This window comes from Amblyomma americanum, chromosome 8, assembly GCF_052857255.1.
Source record: "Amblyomma americanum isolate KBUSLIRL-KWMA chromosome 8, ASM5285725v1, whole genome shotgun sequence".
NCBI classification, from domain to species: domain Eukaryota; kingdom Metazoa; phylum Arthropoda; class Arachnida; order Ixodida; family Ixodidae; genus Amblyomma; species Amblyomma americanum.
This window is the reverse complement of record NC_135504.1, coordinates 27,817,684-27,836,641: the sequence shown is the minus strand read 5'-3', so window position 1 is coordinate 27,836,641 and position 18,958 is coordinate 27,817,684. Positions and strand designations below refer to the sequence as shown.

The following is an 18,958-nucleotide window of genomic DNA, read 5'->3' as shown; positions in this document are numbered from 1 at the left end:
TGTATGAGCAGGGGTGGATCAAGCCAGAGATGTGCTAATAAACAAGGCAGTTGTATGCTGTGCTGGAAACACAGTATCACTACCTGCTTGCACAACTACTGTGAGAAAGATGGAACAAAGACAGAACAACATAACTATTTTTTTAGCAACCCATTTATTCACTTGAGTTCTTTCACCTGGAGACCTGGAAAAACAGTGAATACCACAAATTAGATACAGCAGTACCACATGTACAATAAGAAAGACAAATTGTCTACACAGGTTCCCCATACTCCTCACCTCAAACAACACAGCCATGCAACACTGTACATTATGTTACATAAGCTATTAGGACAGCATACAATGCACAGGGTGGACAAATCAGATAACATGTGAACACACATGTGCAGCTTCCAGTGCATTACAATGCTGGAGCCTCACTGCTCGACTTGCAGCAAGGTGGCCGCCTGCGTCACAAACAAATGCACTCATGTGTGCCAAAGTTGCACGCTGGTCTTGAGGTACGTTGGCATGGAAAGCTCCAGGCCAATTTTCAAATATCCATGGTGTGGCAAGCAGTGTTGCTCCTACTTAGCTCCTTTGTGTTACGGCTGCCAAGGACTGGAAAACATGTCCTCAAAAGCTGTTGCTGTAAAAAACATCTGTGCCTCACACTTGGCAGCAGCAAAGCAGCAATACAACTTCCAAACCACTTGACAGGTAAGCAAGTAAATCAAATCTCATTCTACACAAGCTGAACATACACTTTTCACATCTGTGAAGTGCACTGGAAGTGCTTCCGCAAGGCCGAAAAGCTGGCAATGTGAGAAGCACTGGCCTATGTAGTCGACGTTACCTTCAAAACAGACCACACTACACTCAGGTTCAATATGATAAGGAATAACCAGCTAACATAACAAATATTTTCCCCAAAATTTGTGTTGAATGCACTGCTCACTTATTAATATCCACTGGTGTTTGGCATGCCTCTCGCGCTTTTTCAAGTCTAAGCAGCGAGAATAGCTTCTGTTCTTGAAAACAAACTTAATCTGTCATTGTTGGGGAACCAACCAATACACAAGAAAGCTGATCAAAATCTGACTTTGAAGGGTAATGTGGGATATGTAATGGCTGGCTTGTCAGTTCAACATACTGAGGACTACAGCTCAGTAACAACATGGACGTGAACACAGGCGCTGACTAACGACATCGTTTATTGTCTTCAACTGCCTTATACAGGCAACAGCTATATGACAACACAAGAGAAAAAACGAAAAGAACTGAAATAACAGCGGCATGATTGTTCTTTTTTTCCCCCCATTGTGTTGTCATATAAGTGCTGCCTATATAAGCCAGTTAAAGACAATAAACAACGTTATTAGTCAGCGCCTATGTTTGAGTCCGTCTTGCTACTGTGCTGTAGTCCTCAGTGCAATGTGGGATGCTAAATGAAGTAAACTTCACCTCACAGTTGCTACTCATATGCAGCAATTACAAAGCGACTGCAAGTTCATAATGAAAAGCTTTCAGCCTATGGTATTTGGCATTACCGTAATAGCAATAGTGGAAAAACACATGGACTAAAGCAGAGACAAAGAAAGAAGTAAGCTTTTGCGCTATTTCCGCTATTTGCATTAGAATTATGTCCTATCAGCAAGCCCAAATTATCACTCTTCTGGGTTTTGACATTCTTTAGATTAGCAGCAAATCCACAAAAGGAAGTTCACCAAGAAACTAGTGCAAACACTTCAGGCTATGAATATAAGAATGAGCTTAAAGCCTGGACTCCATGTACGCGAAAACTCATGCGAACGCGAAGGCGGCAAGCGACGAGCGACGCCGTCGCGCGAAGCAAAATGCATGTGTCGCTTGCCGTGTCGCTCGGATCTGCACCCACAGAAAATTTCGCTCGTCGCCCGGAAGTCCCCCACGCGACTGGCCAATCAGAGCCCCCCAAAGCCGTTTCCGGTTTGTCCACGGTTTCTCACGGGCACATCTCACGAAACCAGCCCGTCGTCTTGGTCATCGCCACCGTCGAGAAAATATTTGGTTTTGTAGCTGAGAGGCAGACCCGCACGATTTAAATAATTGAAACAATCTACTTGTTGGGTGCGGAGGGCTAACAGCATTTGGAGCGGGCTACGCGAGCGGGCGTACTGCAGGCAGAGATGCGTGTCGAGCCGCGGGTACCGGCGCTCGATCCACCGTGCCGCTGCGCTCCAACTGTGCAGAAACACTCGCGGCGCGCATTCTCAGTGGTATATTATAGTTTGCTCACTTACAATCAGGTTGCGGTGACAGTTTATGGGAGTGTTTTTACTAAGCCGTAGTGCACAGGCACCGAACGAAAGCACACCTCCCCCGTGAACCCGTGACGTGACTTCGTCTCCGCAAGCACGCCTTTGGCTATCTCCACTGCCGCTACACCGCTGCCGTAGAGGAAATATTCCTTTGGCCCTGACTATGAGGCACACACAAAATTTTAAGAGAGAGAACAGGTTACGGGCGTGTTACTAAGCTTGAGTGCGCAAAGCACGGAATCCGCTGCGCACGTCGCGGGTTCGCGTCGCCTGCCGCCTTCGCTTGCATGGAGGTTGCCCACAAGCGACAGAGCGAACGCCAGCCGCCGCCTTCGCGTTCGCGTGAGTTTTCGCGTACATGGAGCCCAGGCTTAATGCTCGTGAAACCAGGAAATGCACTGGTCCTGAATATACACTCGTGACAAGTGAATATACACTAGGAATGTTGTAGCGGTACAAACACATATACGCACATGCACAACAAATAAGGCACTTGAGAAGAATCCAGGCTGGAGCCACTGCACCGACCATGAAAATTTTTATGCAGCATTTGTCTACCCCTTGCAAGCTGCACCTCTGTGGCTTAACACATGTGAATACGTATAATTTAATTTCTCACAAGGAGTCTGTTACAACTTTTGGAGTTTCAGAATGTTAAAACAAGACAACTACATAGTTACAGAGGAGAACTACATAGCTGACTACAGCCAGTTCTCGTTGAAGCACAGATAGTGGAGTGCTTTCCACTGACAGCACCCTGGCTGGAGATGTCGAGATGAATAAGGCGATACATTAAGGCTGAAGCATCACAAAAATGGCAGCAAAAAGCAAGACAACCAATTGAAAACTGCAAGGATGTCCAGTCCTCCATAACACCGTAGTGAAAGGACGCCTTTACTCATCTGTAGAACACATAATGCACTGATACAGTCATATCAGGCGAGTGTGAGCCAAAAGGCCTTATGCTAGGCCATCTACAATCTGCAGCCTGGACAATATCGACATGCTATGCATCCGCTGTGTTCACATTTTCCTTGCCCAATAGTCACGTGTCGCCCAACTAGACTATCTACGCCACAAATAGTTGTGTGCAAGCACGAATTTACGTTGGGAAAACATGGCACACATATCATACATAGGCTCTAATTTTCGCTTAGTTGATGTGTTTGCAGAGCACCACTTTATAGACGCTACTGAAATCCACAATCAAACATCCTTTTTCCACACTGCTTCGATCATCTCAGATCGATCTCACACAAGGATGACATTCAGGGAATAAAACAAGCATTACAGGACAGCCGAGTTATCACGCAACTCGGCACGCACCTGGGGGCAGGGACTGCTTGAGCTTCTCAGCCTTCTCTTTCTCGGTGACGACAATCGTGTACAGGTACTTGCTGCATCGAACCTTGAATTTGGTCACGTTGTCGGGGTTCTTCTTGATCTTGACCGCTGCACAGCATACAAGCCGGCTTCAGTACACATGCTTCGCGACGAACGTCAACTATTGCGCACAAACTCACACTTGGCGTCTTTCCGCCTCGCTGTCAGGAGGAACTCCTTGATCTCCTTCAGTTGCTTCGGCTACGGAAACAGGGACACAAATGAAAAAAAAAAAAAACAATTTAGATGCTTTAACGTTCACAGGAAAGTTACCAACAACCACATTTCAAACACTACCCGCCGCTTTCAACGTCTCGGCAGCCGTAAGGTGCGCGACGCAACAGTGAAAGCAATGGCAAACGTTAAACGTTCAAACGTGCTACGCTATAAATTCTATAAAAATGTTGCCACACAAACATGTTGCAGTAACATCGAACACAGATAATACGCTTCTTTCGAGAAACCACGGCGAACCTACGCTGGAAACCAGTACTTACCATTGTGAATTAATCAACGGGCAGCCTGAAAAGAGGCAAAAAATTATGTTTTATAGCAGCTCTGCAAAATGCAACTCGTTATTTCGCCGCGTACAAACCAATAAGCGTACCAAATCCAAACGATCAAACACGATTTTTATGAAAGGTTCATTACCTGTCTGAGCTATGGCAGCTCCGTATGAAAAAGAGGCTGAAGCTGGCAGCACACATGGTGACCGAAGCTTCGTAGCTAAATAAATTGCGAATTTAGAACTAATTACTGAAGTAGTAACTAGTGGACTTGTTGTTGTGAATAATATTAACATATACAAGTTTTTTTCATTTCTATAGCAAGTCTTTAAAATACGGCACTACTTATCATTTTAAAACCAGTTCAAGCCTTGCCAAGCATGTTGCCAAGTCATGTGTCACGTGCTTTGCTCGTTTCGCATTCGCTTCCGTTTTTATTAGTTGGTTGATTGTAAAGTGATGCAGAGTGATGCCACGGTCCCGACGGAAGGTTGAGTCGTCAACGCGAAACAGCGATGACGAGCGAACGCCCCTTTTCGAGTCCGACCACGGGCCATCAACGTCTGGTGTAAGTGCCTTTCTTGTTCAGCGCCGAGGCACATATTGCAATCGTTCTAGAGGCAGGATTTCTGGGTCCGAGTCACCCCAGTGTTGTGCTTCAGTCATCGCACCTGTCATTCAAAATTTAGGATGGATCAACTCAACTTTCACTGATGTTCCACATGAATTTGCTGAGCGTGGAAAATCCACTATGTGAACGCAGTTCAGAGGCGGAGTGATAGTACTACAGGCTCCGTTGTTTATTGGTTTAGTGGTCGAGGCTCTTGGAGGCCCCTTTTGCGTTATAAAGCTTGCGGTATCTGGCAACGGAATGGAGATTTATCGGCATCAGTGATAGCATCTAAATGCGTCATTTCAAGAGGCTCGGCAGGCCTTGTGACCGGCACAAGCTGTCACGATTTTGCTACGCGAAGAAAACGAAAAAAAAAAAATAATGGAGGTGTACGCTTGCTGATGACTAAGCGTCCTTGCTATAGCTAAACGGCGTTTTTCTTTTATTTTCGATAATTTTTTTTTTGTATTTTGATGTCTTCCTTTCCGTCGAGCTGTTTAAGGGAAGAAAGACCGCGCTGTTTTGGACAGCGTTTCTTTTTTTCTTGTACTTACGCGCGCATGTTTAGTTTAATGTTTGTTTTGGTCTGACGAAGAAGGAAAAATTTTTTTTCTCTCGTGTTTACAGTCGATCAACAGCGTTGGAAGCGTTCGGACGACGGATAGCAAGCACCTTCATGAACTTGGTTCCCTTAACCTCCTCTCACAAAAGTATGAGGTACGTCGATGAGTGAGGCGAGAAAACGAGAACGTATACCCCGCCGCGGCGGCTGCGTTTTTATGGAGGAAAAACGCTAAGGCGCCCATGTGCTGTGCGATGTCAGTGCACGTTAAAGATCCCGAGGTGGTCGAAATTATTCCGGGGCCCTCCACTACGGCACCTCTCTCTTCCTTTCTCCTTTCACTCCCTCCTTTACCCTTCCCTTACGGTGCGGTTCAGGTGTCCAACGATATATGAGACAGATACTGCACCATTTCATTTCCCCCCAAAACCAACCAGTTGTACCGAGAACGTCGACCTCATCACCTGTAAAGTGTCCGAGCTAAAAAAAAAATGTCGGCCCTCAGGAGTCGGCATTCAGCATTTGAACAATAGCCGTCATAGACAATTTTGCATGAATGCGTAAAAATGGATTGGCTCTTATATTAAATTTGCTAGGAAACAGCATGTAGAAACAAAACAAGAAAGGGAGGATATATATATGTGTGTCATCTCTTTCATGTCCTGTTTCTACGTGCTGTTTTGTCACCTTTACAGTTAACCAACCAGCTCTGATATTGCTTTTGATATTGCAACATTCAAACCTCCTCTTAACAAATATTTCAAAAGCTTAGTCATTAACCCTTAGCATATTGAATGCTTTAGGTAATCTTTTTCAAATATCTAATTTTTTATATTTTGTCCATATGGTTACATTGTAAACAGTACTCTGAAATGGTATGAATTTGGGAAAAGACATTGCCATTGTGAAACCCCCCCTTGCCTTTCTTTTTTCTTTTTCTCAGAGTGTGCTACATGTCTCGGTATGCGTGCATCGATCTGAATTCGTCTCACGTTTTTCCTGTTTTGGGTGGCTGCAGTCTAACCACAAAGCCCGTCAGTTCTAGCTTTGCAGCCACGTGCAGTAACATTGGTTCAAATAAAGATGATTATGATTATTGTTTATTTCTTACAGGCATTATTTATTTCTTGGGTAGATATGCACGCTTTCTGTTATCCTTAATTAACATGATCTGACAAAGCAGTTTTGAAACCGCCCGATGCTTGGCTAAAAAAGGAGGCGCTCAAGTTTTGTTGCCTATCTTTTCCTATTGATGTTTCAAGCAATTCGGTGCTAAAGGCATTTGCACTTGGAAAAGCGTGTACGAATGTCATTTTAATCTGCGTATTATTCCTTCGCTCAGAGTCTTGACTATGACACGTGCGAAAACAGCCTTTATGTTGAGGAGCAGCTGACAACAACTTTCACGGTGAGTACTGCAAACTTCAGGGCTTTTCCTGAAAATTTCGTGGCCCTCCTTTGGACTGGGGCACTAGTTCACATTTGCTAAACATGGAAGCTCATACGCTTACATACAGGAAAAACCAACTAAACATAGGGAGGCAGTTAATTGCATTTCAATGACTTAACGTCTTTTTGTCATTGTCCTGACAAAGGCAAGGCCGTGCATGGAAGTTTACATTAAGCAGATACATTAGTCATATTCGGCATGGCAGTGTTGGTTTCAGAGAATGTGGCATTTCAGTCTGGTTGCAGGTCTTGTTGTGAGATAGGAGTGAATATTCAGGTTGAAAGCATCTGAACACTACTTGATGATGGCTTCATCTGATGGCCTTTTGTGTGAACTGCTTGCATAATAAACGTCAGGTTTTTTTTTTTTAGCCTGGTGATCACGACTAATCAATTAATGTATGTGCAATGCTTGTTGTGATAACTTCGTAGCCGGAGCAAATGTAGTTGTGCATATCCCATGGTCTTGCATTAGCACGTGAGAGCCTGCATGTTTGGTACTCTTGTTCTTATGCAGGCAATACGGAACACAAACTGGAAGCGATGGCTTGTCATCCTGATCATAGGCATCCTAACAGCCCTGACTGCCTGCACCATTGACATTTGTATCGAAGTCATATCGGAGTTCAAGTTCAAGCTGCTGAAGAAATGTATCCTTCCTTAGCAAAATATTAGCCGCAGTCCTTTTTGAATTTGGTTCTCGCATCTAACATTTGCTCTTTTAGAGTGCCAGCTCTTTCGGCGAAGGTTTGTGAGAAATTTGAAGCAGTTTTTGCTGTCTGGAAGTGTCCACAGCAAACATGAGACAGTAGCCCGCCCGCTTTCTTCGCTACCACACCCGTGCTGTAAAGAAAACAAACGTAAACAAATAGCGCACAGGTGCCACTGCTACGCTTTGAAGGGAAAGGGAAAAACGCAAAAAGAAACAGCGAGGAAGCAAGAACAAAAGCCATAAAGCAGTCCTGGTACTCTTGGCGGTGGTTCACCCACGAAAACGATGGCCAGTGACTCAGCAGAAAGCTGCATGGTTCGAAACTGGTGTCTTGTAAATGTACACAGGCCAGGCACCTGTACGGGGGTGGAGGGTGGTCGAAAGAATGCGTTTGAAGTTTTCCAGATCAGAGCTGTAATGTTCAGTCTCTGCGCGCTGGCTTTTGCAAAATTCATGTATCCTGTTGTGGCATAGCGTCTATGATTTAGGGCGCGACTTTTCAAAAATTTTTTTCAAAGCCTCTGTAATGGTTTTCGCGAAGTCAGTGATGCTGGCAATATTTGAAATCCTTGCTGGACGAAATGGTGAGGCTATTTCGTTCAAAGAAAAAAGGGTCGCTTTTCAAATGCTAGAAATAAACATCGACATTGTGAAGTTCTCGCCTAGAAAGTGCAGTCCGGTGCTGACACTTTTTCATTCTCTCATGAGGTTAAATGTTATACTAAAGGACACAATAGCCGATTTTTCATTGTGGAAGCTCGTTCAGACAATAGAGAGTAATTATATTGGCATAAATGTTTTTGTTTTAATAGGGCCAAAATTTTGTTAGTGTGGAAGTGCCTGCAATGCCTGAATTGTTAGTTTTTCAGCCATTCCTGTTATTTTTCAGAAATAGGGAGCTAGAATCATGCACACACAAATGTTCAGATTTGTCGATAGAACATAATGCATGTCTGAAAGTGATATTTCGAGGACGGTAAACTTGGAGGGAGGCTGAAGCAGCCTGCATAAGTGGTATCGATGATGCATAAACGGGAGTGAAATGTGAGTATGGCTCCATAGCTAGCGCACATTTCCACATTACCACATACGCATGCATGTGGTAGGTATGGGGTTCGTTCCCCAGTTCTGCTTGGTACCCACTGGTGATACAATGGCCACAAGCATTCATCTGATTGGGTGTTTGGCTTCTTTAGGGTGAAATGCTTGGGAAATGGGTCTTTGACCGCATCTTGAGTAGACAAAAAACACTTTGTGCCATGGTGCTCTTTGGCCACCGATTCCCTTGCACCATAAAAAAATACATCATCATCACATCATGACGTGTAATTGCCAAAATTTTTTTAAAATTTTTTATACAAGGACACATGACTGATTGATTGCCAACAATTTTATTTGACACACTCTTCTTAGAGCATGTGGGTGGGCTGCCTAGTCTGGCAGCCCACTAGTTGTCGCTGTTGCGTTGGCCCTCCCCAGTAGCCATTGCTGGCGATCAGGGTCATTGCTGAGCAGAGTGGCCTCCAACTATGCCTCCAAAGGGTTTGGAATGGGTTCACCTGTGGGACGACTGAAAGCATGCTTCTATATTGGAAGCCTTCTGGTCATGTAGTTTCCACTTTATTATGTAACTGCTCTGTTAGCTGTACTTGTATATTTAGAAGTACTTAGCAGCAATTTGCAGGATATTTTGTGGGTTTTTTTTTTTGGTTGTCCAGATCTTTGATTTGCTTCTGACCTGCCTCGGCTATGATTTCCTAGAAGCTTTGCAGAAATCTCTCTTGAAGTTAAAAATAATTTTTTACAACATTCACTAAATACAGAAAAAAACCCGTAAATTTTTTCATTCAGTGCATGCATCGCTTTGTTATTGCTGTCATCTACAAATTGCACATTAGCTTGGGATGTATCCCTGTTTGATAAAAGTATTGCTCGATGAGTCACAACAGAGCTGAGTATGACAAAAACTGAACTGCGTCCCTGGCAGCAGTTTGGCAAGTCTGGCTTTTATGTTGCAGAAGTTGCTCGATCTAGATTCTTTGCAGAGCGGTCAGTGTTGTTCCTTAGCTGCGGGTCACCATCAAGGGATCAACGAGTGCATTCGCGAGGACTGCATCATCCTGCCTTACCTGACCTGGGTCGGCATGAATGCGGCAGCCGTGTTAGTCGGTGCAATCTTGGTGGCCTACATCGCTGTGAGTGGGGCTTTGCTAACTAAGCGGATTGTCATTGCCGTATGGTCTGCAGTGGTGCTTAGCATCTTGTTGTGAGGACCTGTGAGTCAGTGATGTAGCTTTCTGAAAGTGCAAAAGTGCCCCCTCCCACCTCCTCAGCTCGGTCCTTAGTGCTGTGCTTTGGGCTATGGATGTGGCAGGAAGCATCTAATTGTTATTAGTTGGAGGTCAGTGCAGTTAGCTGGCATTTCTGTCCCAACGATTTGTGAACGGAGCTTTGCACACTTCATGGGAGCGTCTCTTTGCCTTCTCCTTACGCTGACCCATGTTTTCCGTGGTGTTGGGTGCCTTTTCAGCCGGTGGCAGCGGCAAGTGGCATCCCAGTCATCAAGTGCTACCTGAACGGGGTCAAGGTGCCCCACGTGGTTCGCTTCAAGACGCTAGTTATCAAGGCGGCCGGTGTGATCCTTTCGGTGGTTGGTGGCCTGGCTGTAGGCAAGGTGGGTGATCTGCTTCCCCCCCGTCTTGTCTGTTCTTGCCATTGCATTTTTCATAACTGTGGTATATACAATGATAGATGTTAATGTCCCTCTGTTGCCTAGACTCCTTGTCATGCATTTACCTAACTTGCAGCTCCTCATGTAGAACGGCCTCGTAAATCTCTCTGCTTTTAGAGTACAGCTCTTAGGCGCCCATCCCTGTGTTGAGCGGTGTGCCTCTGCGCCAGCCTCGGCGTAACCGAGCATATGAGCACATCGGAAGATGAAAGAGAGGGAACGCAGAGTGCAGCGTGGATTAAAGATGGTGATAGTGAAGAGAGCATCAGGAGGAAAGCAGTAGCATGGAGGCAGTCGCGTGGCAGCGAGCCACGGCAAAAAAGAAGGCAAAGATTGTTTTGGAGCACATTCGAAGGCTCGGGCTCCTGCTAGCATGTTTCAGCTGGTCCTCCTCGCCCCGCAACCTTGGACAAGTTGCGCGCGTGGACTTGCGATTCGAGATGGTTCGTGTCCTCTTGAGTAGTCAGGGTGGGGACACAGCTTGATGCGAGCTGTGCAGTGCCACCACCAGGTTTCAAAAATTTTATGCTTGGTTTTTGCACTTGCTGTTTGTTACTCTTGCTGAAACCCAGAGCCGCCTCCTTTTGGCACTGCATGTTTCATATGCGGTCGCCTACGGTTCATATACCACTGCAGTTGCACTCAAGAATCGCATTACAGAGAAGCGTCATCGTCAGCAAATTTTTTGTGTACTGCGTTGCTGGAAAAGATGTGACGAGGGTATGTGGGTGGGGTGGGGTGATAAGCATGGCTGCAGACGTTTGCAATGTTGACATTGAACAAACGACTGCCGGCAAGCTCAAACAGTTCATTTGGCTTGCTTGTGCCCACGACTAGAAACAACTCAGTGGTGGGGATTACAGCAAGCATGCTGAGTGGTCGTTAAAGAGCGGAAGACTGCTCGTTCTTGGCTGTGCTTGATTTAAAGAGAGCATTGAATTTTAGAGATAAAACACGGGAAACTGTAGTAAGCATTTTGAACACAGTGCAGACAGCCATGCGTGATCATTGTCTTTCCAGAGCTCTCTGGTCGCTTTTTGCCTAGCGAACAAAGTGGTAATGCTGCGTGTCGATGGGGCTAAACATAACAAATATTAGCAAAAAAAAAAAGACTAGAAAACAGTCAGCACTTTGTGGAAATATGATGGTGATGATTGAAAAGCATTCAAAAGAGCGAGCGTAATACCTTAATGAAATTGCCAGCCTCCACATTACTGCCCTGGCAGTGTGGGTCAATACACGCTTGTGCATGTCACACGTGATCCCGCTGTTGGCATTGAAGTGTATTTCTTCTTTTTTTTCAATCGCTTTTGTGCATTCTTGTGCATTAATTCTTACAGGAGGGTCCAATGATCCACTGTGGGTCAGTGATTGCGGCCGGCGTCTCGCAAGGCAAGAGCACCACTTTCCGGAGAGATCTTAAGGTGAGTATCCAGCCTTTGTTCTTCGAACAGATCATAGGCTGCAATTATTTTTGGAGAAATAGGGTTGAGTATGGAGAGTAATGTGGTCACTGCCTGTGTGAACTATAGGGGGGAAAATGATTTCCTTGGCTAAACCTCTGTTATCAGACTTATCAGGATTTGACAGGATAAATAAAAGAATCGCAGTCTGCCTTTATGCTGTAACAAAAATGTAGGTGCTAATTAAGTTCACCAGCAAAGTGGCACCGGTCATTACTTATCTTCTTTGTCTTTTCGTTTTATGGTGCTGATTTTTGCTCTCAGATAGATGCAGTCTATGTTATTAGCATAGGATAGATGGACACATGCAAGGTGACTGTGCATACTTAAAAAATGCCATGTTTCTCATCACAGGTGTCTAGGTTTGTGAGCGTTGCTTTAGACGTTTTGAATACGTGACTGTGGACAAAAGTTTAGTTTGCGGGATATGGATGCGTGTAAAAAGAAAAAGTTTACCTTAAATGACAGGAAGAAGATAAGACGAAACTGCACAGATACAGAATGAACATGATGCGCTCATCAGATGCCAGAAAGATTGAAAGGGAAAGTAAGGAATGTGCTTTGGCACGTGCAGCACCCATGGCAGATAGGATTCTTTGAAAGATAAGGTGACCGCATTGTGTTGAAGCTGGCACCTACCTGCCATTGTTCCCGGAAAGAATGAAATGAAAAATAATCTGTGCAGAGTTTCACCTGAAGCATCATACTGTACCTTTTTTGCTTAGCTACTTATCCTACTGTGCATGTGGCCAGCTGATAAGGAAACTTTTGGTCAGATTTCGCTTTATACAACTGCCTCGGGCCCCTCCCGAAAAAAATTTCTGGCTACGTGCCTGCTTGTGGGGCTTTTTCTGTTCTGTTGATTATAGATCTGTGTGTTGGGGAAAGGCAACTGTCTCAATCGTTTACTAATTTGTTTGAGAAATTGCTGCTAGCTACTTACAGCTACATCACGCTTGGCTGATATTACCCTGTTGTCCATTGGCAGTAAGTTTGTGTACTTGTTGTTCGTATAGGTGCGTGAAAAATAGTTGGGCGGAAAGTTTCACATGTTGTTATTAATAATTTTTGCTGTCTCTTTTCACACATCTGAAGAGTGAGCACTAACCAGGACAGTGTTTAAACTAACAAAACACCCATGATGTATAATGTCACAAAAGTGATTGCTTCGCGAGCTTCTCCACCAGCTTCACTAAATTATCTTGTATTTCAAGGGCGCATGGAAAGGTTGCGCTATTTCAGAGTTGAGCCTAAACGAGCAACGTTAGAAAGGTTGTAAGAATTTGTTCAGCTGGGGATTTGGAATGTGTTCACTATTGGCCTGAATTACGAACAGAGAAGGATGAAAAAATGGTGAAAACGACGAAGTGAACAAAGCAGCAGTTGTGAGGAAGTGCTTGTGCGCCTTCACCTTTCTTTTGTCCTCATTTGTTGGTGCTTCACACTTATAAAATATAACATCTTGATTTCAAGTAGGCACTGCTTGTACAGCTGACTGGAAGGTGCGCACATAGATTGTTAAAAGCTGTGTTGCTGTCTGTGTCAATGCGTGGCACTGTTGTTTCTGTTCTTAAATTTTGTTCCATCTGTCCTTGTGCTACAAGATGTAGTACGTGAGCAAGGAAGGTTTTTTTGTTCTTGTGTGGTGTCTAAGCACCTGACAGGAACCTGTCCTTCTATTTCTTCACACAGGTTTTCCAAGAGTTTCGCGAGGACCACGAGAAGCGGGACTTTGTCTCTGCTGGTGCAGCTGCTGGTGTTGCGGCTGCCTTTGGGGCTCCCGTGGGTGAGTGGTACCTCTTGCGTGCACGATTCACTGCATGTTCTCTGGTGATTTTGCATCATGAAGCGTTAAATGTGTGCTCGTTCGTCGCCAATGGTCATTCTTCCCCTCGGAGAGACACTGAGTGGGCGCACTGAAGTTGATTTGTACCGGTAGGTCGACACGCACCAACGAAAAGTGGATATTTTTGCTGGAAAAAGTAGTTCTTATAAGCCAAAAAAAAGATTTAAAAAATGAAATACAGGTATCATTGCCACGGGTCGTTTTCATGAGCCAAATGCAATGACGTCAGTACAGTTTCGCACACACACACATCTCGGAGACCAGGCTCCACCACCATTCACTTCCCACTAGTGGTCACAGAGTCCTTCTCAGTATTTAAGTAACGAGTCTGAATTTAATGATAGAAAAAAAAATTGTCTATTTTGAAGTGCAATTTCTTTGGCAGTAAATGTGTCTTTTGCTGCTCGAGAAACGTTGGTGTAGCCAGAAAAAGCCAGGGGATCTGTTTTCACTAATAGCAAAGCTAAGACAGAATTTGTTTTGGGTGAGAAGAACTGGCTGGGAAGAGCAGTAAGTGAAAAAGAAAACAAGGGCATGGCAGCAAATGTGTGAAAATCTGCACAGTTGTTTCGTTTGGAAGTCACGAGAGGCCGTTTGATGCTAAAGAGAGAGACGCGTACAGTTAAGCCTGGTTATAATGAAATTGAAGGAAGTCCGCGAGTTTTCATTAGATGCAGTTCTCGCGAGAAGAGTCGAAAGGACACTGCGGAACGGAAACCAGGAAATCACCTTGAAAATGTTTACAGAGAACAGCGTTACTCAAAGTCATAAACGCGGAGAAACTTTTTGTGATTGTACTGATACTGCGGCAGCAGCTGCCGCCACCTCCGGCGCGGCTTCGTGCAACGCTGCTTCGAGTGGGGTAGGAGGGGTGGGGAAGGCGGGGTACCACGGCTGAACTAGAGGGGAAAGTAGCAGCGAGGGGAATGCACGCATCAAGGCACCCCAGGGGAAAACGCGCGGCCGCACCGCCGCCGTAAGACCGACCGCGGAGGCATGTGCTTCTGCCCGCATGTTCCCTCTCTCGGTCTTCCTTTTGCTGTAGTCCCAGAAAACTAACTCCTCACCTTGCGTTGCTGGCGCTCTCCGCCTTCCCTGCTCCCGGTGCTCGATAGCTATCCGTCCCGGAATCACACGAGCAACTGCGCGGCGGCGACGGCCGCACACTGCTTGTGTTGTTTCTTTTTTATTATTATTCGCTGCTTTTAAGCATGAACTGTTGTAATTCCATGTGGTATGATGTTCCAAAAGAGGAAGCGCCGGAGATGCGCGACTGTGCTGGAGCACGGCGCATTGTGTCAACTGCGGCCGCTCGTTGCGATCGGCGTTCCTCTCATGTTAGTTTGTGCTTTATCGACACGAAACTTTCCCGTGGTTCTGCATGATTTCGAGTGGCTGAGGACTAGCTTACAGGTAGATCGTGTAGCTAGTTTGTTATATCAAGGTCAACCACCGCAACGCCTTCCATTACAAGGAGGTCTCAAATACACTCGCTGCAATGGGGGCGCTGCTGGGGAATTGAGAAACTTCGTAATATCGAGGAATTTGCTATACTATAGAGGTTCATTACATCCAGGTTTAAGTGTAATACTAACCTAAAGAGCTGAAAAAGTAATAGATGCAAGGATGCCTTATAAAGTAAGGGTTAGAGGGCAATACGTGTCTGGCAATTTCTTGAGGGGCCTTTCATTAATTCAAACCTTCAGTTAAATAAGATATTTTTTCAGTCCATTGAAATCTGAATTTACGAGGTTTTACGCACTACCTTGCTCTGTTGCTCTGTTCAATCCCATCCAGGTGCTTCTCGGTTATTGGGGCTGCATTTGAAAAGGAGAAAGATGAAAAGCACTTGTTTGTGCTTTGATGCACTGTAACGAACTGTGCGGAAGTAATGTTTTCTGTGTGCTTCGAAGCTTGGTAGTTATGTAGTGCATTTGTGACTGTGTTGAATGAAGTGCAAATGTTGGCTAAAGGTTTGCTGCGCTTTGGAGTGTGGCACCCTGCACTTTGTCTCAGTTTCTCACGCTTGTTGCACTTCCCAGGTGGTGTGCTGTTCAGCTTGGAAGAAGGGGCCAGCTTCTGGAACCAGTCTCTGACTTGGAGGATCGTATGTATTAGCTTCTTCCTTTCTCCTTTTCTTTTTTTTGTCTGCTCAAGCAAAAACCATTGTTCATGCTAGAAGGCGGTGCAAAAGTAAAGGGACAGACACCTTTGAGCAGGTGCAGGTTTGTCGTAAAAGGGCTTAATAGCATTTTTTTTTTGTGTAGATTTTGTAACGGAGCTTAATATTGTAGACCTAATTGCAAGACATGTACAGGTGCTATCAAAAATAAGTCGAAGGCAATATTAGTGAAAAAATTTATTTTCATCGCCCTCATTTCATGTATCCTTGAGCAGATATATGCAGCCTAATTGCGATCGTGTGAGTTACATAGTGCATCAATAAACCTCAACCACTGTGCTTTGGATTCAAAGAAATTAGATATTCTTGACAGCGTTACCTTCCATTTACTTTTGGTGGCCGGTGTACCAGTATGCCCTGTTCAAATTTGGGGCCTGGTGTGATGAAGTTGTAACGACGTAATGGCAGTGCCCCTATTGAGTTGCTTCTCAGGTGGCTGTTACTAGGCACCTTGATATTGCAACTCTACTTAAATGTTAGTCAGATACAACTTAATACTACAGTAGGAGAATCTCAATGATACGAATTTCATGGGGCTCAAAAAATATTAGTGGGGTCCGGAATTCGTTTCACTCAAAATGAACAAAATCCGTATGCAAAAGCATGGGAAATGTATTCATAGAGCTCTGTTTGTGGGTGATGGAATTTATTGAGAGCTGCACTCAACTGCTTGCTACTCATGCTCTGTTCTATTGCAACTGACGATCGTGACGTCAGCGATATGCAGGCAGGGCTTAGGGCTTGAGGGTGCGGCCATGGCCCGCACGTTTGTATTATCCTTATTGGTTTGGGAGAGCGTTCGGAACACACAAAGTCCTGCACATTGTACTCATTGCAGTCTGGCCAGGAAATTTTTCAAATTCGTATCGACCGTGAGATTCTGCTGTAGCGGCTTTAGAGGTTTCACCCATGGTCATGCTACTGCTAGCCAGTGTTTGCTTTTCAAGTGCAAACAGTGCTGATAAAAGCATGAACTGGGCATTATTCCAGTTGACTTGTCACTTATCCAGTCTGCTTAGAAGTTTGGCTTGCGAAAAGTTCACAGAAAGCACTTGCTGCCAGCAGCCACAGGTGTGACTGAATTTGAAATGGAACTGTTAAGCATTGACCTCCTCGTTTGTACATAATAGCAGTATATCTCCTTGTCTTCTTGTGTATATGTCAGTCTCCCTCGGTAAGCAGAATAGACTGGAAGCAATGCAAAGTTAAAAGCTGTAGCGAAAGAGCAGTTGCATTGCTTCTGAAATGCAGCAGTGGGCATAACTGTGACTTGTTGGCAGAGGGACTCACTTACGTACGCTGTCAGGTTAGCCCTTTGCTAGTGCTGCTACCTTTGGGGCACATCTTGCAATGGGCTTGATAGACTGTGGAGTGGATTAATGACAGACTGTTGTAGGCGAGCGTGGTGTAAAGTCTCACGAATATGCTCTTGCTCGCCACTACAGTTCTTCTGCTCCACCATCTCTGCCTTCTCGCTGAGCATCATCCTGAGTGCATATCACGGTCATGCTGGCGAGATCTCGTACTCGGGCCTCGTCAACTTCGGAGAGTTTGATGTGAGTGCTGCCCTTTGGCTAGTATTTCGCCCTTTTTCTGTCATTTGTGTCTGGCTTGGAGCATTAGGCTCACACTGGCAGTCACTGTTGTGTTGAAGAATACTTAAGTCGGACCTCGACAGTTTTAACTTGAAAGGGGCAGAAAATTTGCTTGAAATGGGGGTAGTATGAATCACGGGGAACTTCTTTATACATTCGAGGTTGAACAGACCAAAGAGTTGGTTTGTATGAACCAAATGCAAATTTGAAATAATAAGACTCAGCTTTAATCGCGCAGCAGCAGCATCATGCTTTCAGAAAGAAATCATGGAGGTATGTAGTTTTCTACCACATTTTATACGTACATTTGAAACTTTTTGATTTGCAGTCAGCTTCCATCCTAATGATTTGTTCCTTTGATAAAACAGTCACAGCTCCTAATTGGAATTCTTTGAGACATATTTTAAATGTTTTGTATCAGCAGAAATAAATCGATGAATGCCACAGCTAAAATGGCAGTACGAATTGCTGTCACGTCCTACATGCTAGTGTACCATACTTTCCAGTGTGTACCGTATAATCTCATACAAGGGCTGCACCCATGTATGGGCTGCGCCCCCTCTTCGGACTAGATACGCTAATTAAGAAAAATTGTTTTTGTTATATTTGTTTACGGGCTGCACATTCAAAAGCTCATGTGTATTTTAAAAATAAAGTGCAGCTCTTGCACAAGTTTATACTGTAAGTCACTGTTTTTTCTGAATTTTTTGTCTTTGCATCTTATAAAACACTGCAATGGCAAAAAATTTTGCGCGACCGATATCACACAATTCAGTTTACATTTAAAAGGCCGGCGCGGCGCGAATGAAACTCGCCCACGCTCACCGTAGAAAGTACGTGAAGATGGAAAAAAATCTACTCATGATCAATGGAGAGCAGGTAATCTTGTGTGTGTGTGTTGGGCAATGCCCTCTCCACTTTGCTTGGAAACAGTGGTGCCCACTTGGAGAGAAATGACTCAAATCTTCTGGAACCGGCCTCCTTGCCTGACTAACGGTGACGTGCGCCCCTGCAGGAGAGTGAGATTGTGATTGTACCATTGGTTCTGTGTGTGTGTGTTTTGTGAAAAGGCACCTGCCTTTTCACTAACTCACTAACAAACAAGGCATGCACTATAAAAAAGGCCCGTTTAGCACCCATGGCCAGCCTGTGGGGTAGTTAATTTCAACTAAGTGCTCCTGCATTGACTGCTGGGGAAACTGCTGATTGGCCAGCCATGGACCTTCTAGGAAGAATGAGCCTGTCTAAAGGATGACACCATTATGACCCTCCGGTTGTCGAACTGTTGCAGCACCCAGTGAACAGTTATTAAGGCGATAGCCTTTAATGGCTCATACTCGCATCCGTCCATTACATTTTAGGTCACGTGACCTTGTCCCTCCGTTACATCCTAGGTCACGTAATCGCAACCTGCCAACTGGACTGTGAGCAAACTGCCCACTGTGGCGGGTGGTGTGATCCGCCGCCAAGCAACAACTGCGCATGCGCAGCGTGACGTCACCGCTCAAATTCAAATCAGTGCAATGAGTCGCAAACGGCTTTCGCCTTCCTGCTGTTAAGAGATATCTAGGAGAGCAGAAATTTGGCCTAGTTGGTTGATATGCATACTGAAGAAGTTGGTGCGGAAAAACGAGGAC

General features: G+C 44.9%; 2 protein-coding genes across 3 annotated transcripts in view; one reads left to right on the top strand and one right to left on the bottom strand.

Moving 5' to 3' along the window:
* Positions 1–122: 122 nt before the first annotated feature.
* RpL38 (ribosomal protein L38) lies at positions 123–4,398 on the bottom strand. Of its 2 annotated transcripts, none has more exons than XM_077634271.1 (5): positions 4,314–4,398; positions 4,160–4,184; positions 3,803–3,863; positions 3,606–3,731; positions 123–184 (listed from the first exon to the last, which is right to left on the bottom strand). In XM_077634271.1, the coding sequence occupies exons 2-5, from the start codon at positions 4,160–4,162 to the stop codon at positions 159–161; spliced, it is 216 nt and encodes a 71-aa protein (XP_077490397.1). In that variant the 5' UTR covers positions 4,163–4,184; positions 4,314–4,398; the 3' UTR covers positions 123–158. The 2 variants fall into 2 exon arrangements, with proteins under 2 accessions (XP_077490397.1, XP_077490398.1); XM_077634272.1 differs by having other exon boundaries at positions 4,270–4,348.
* A 166-nt stretch (positions 4,399–4,564) lies between these two features.
* Positions 4,565–18,958, top strand: part of ClC-b (chloride channel protein 7) — a 35,717-nt gene continuing 21,323 nt past the window's right edge. The window contains exons 1-10 of the mRNA XM_077634270.1: positions 4,565–4,736; positions 5,409–5,498; positions 6,686–6,751; positions 7,310–7,442; positions 9,590–9,699; positions 10,035–10,178; positions 11,576–11,659; positions 13,391–13,484; positions 15,587–15,651; positions 17,172–17,282. Of these exons, the coding sequence (XP_077490396.1) occupies positions 4,638–4,736; positions 5,409–5,498; positions 6,686–6,751; positions 7,310–7,442; positions 9,590–9,699; positions 10,035–10,178; positions 11,576–11,659; positions 13,391–13,484; positions 15,587–15,651; positions 17,172–17,282 (996 nt within the window). The 5' untranslated portion in view covers positions 4,565–4,637. The remainder of the gene's footprint in view (positions 4,737–5,408; positions 5,499–6,685; positions 6,752–7,309; positions 7,443–9,589; positions 9,700–10,034; positions 10,179–11,575; positions 11,660–13,390; positions 13,485–15,586; positions 15,652–17,171; positions 17,283–18,958) is intronic.

What these genes read in the sequence shown, in the direction of transcription:
- RpL38 (XM_077634271.1), bottom strand. An exon ending in GAGGCGGAAAGACGCCAAGT is followed by an intron (nt 3,732 to 3,802) that starts GTGAGTTTGTGC and finishes TATGCTGTGCAG; the next exon opens with CGGTCAAGATCAAGAAGAAC. An exon ending in CAAGCAGTCCCTGCCCCCAG is followed by an intron (nt 185 to 3,605) that starts GTGCGTGCCGAG and finishes CTGTTTTTCCAG; the next exon opens with GTCTCCAGGTGAAAGAACTC.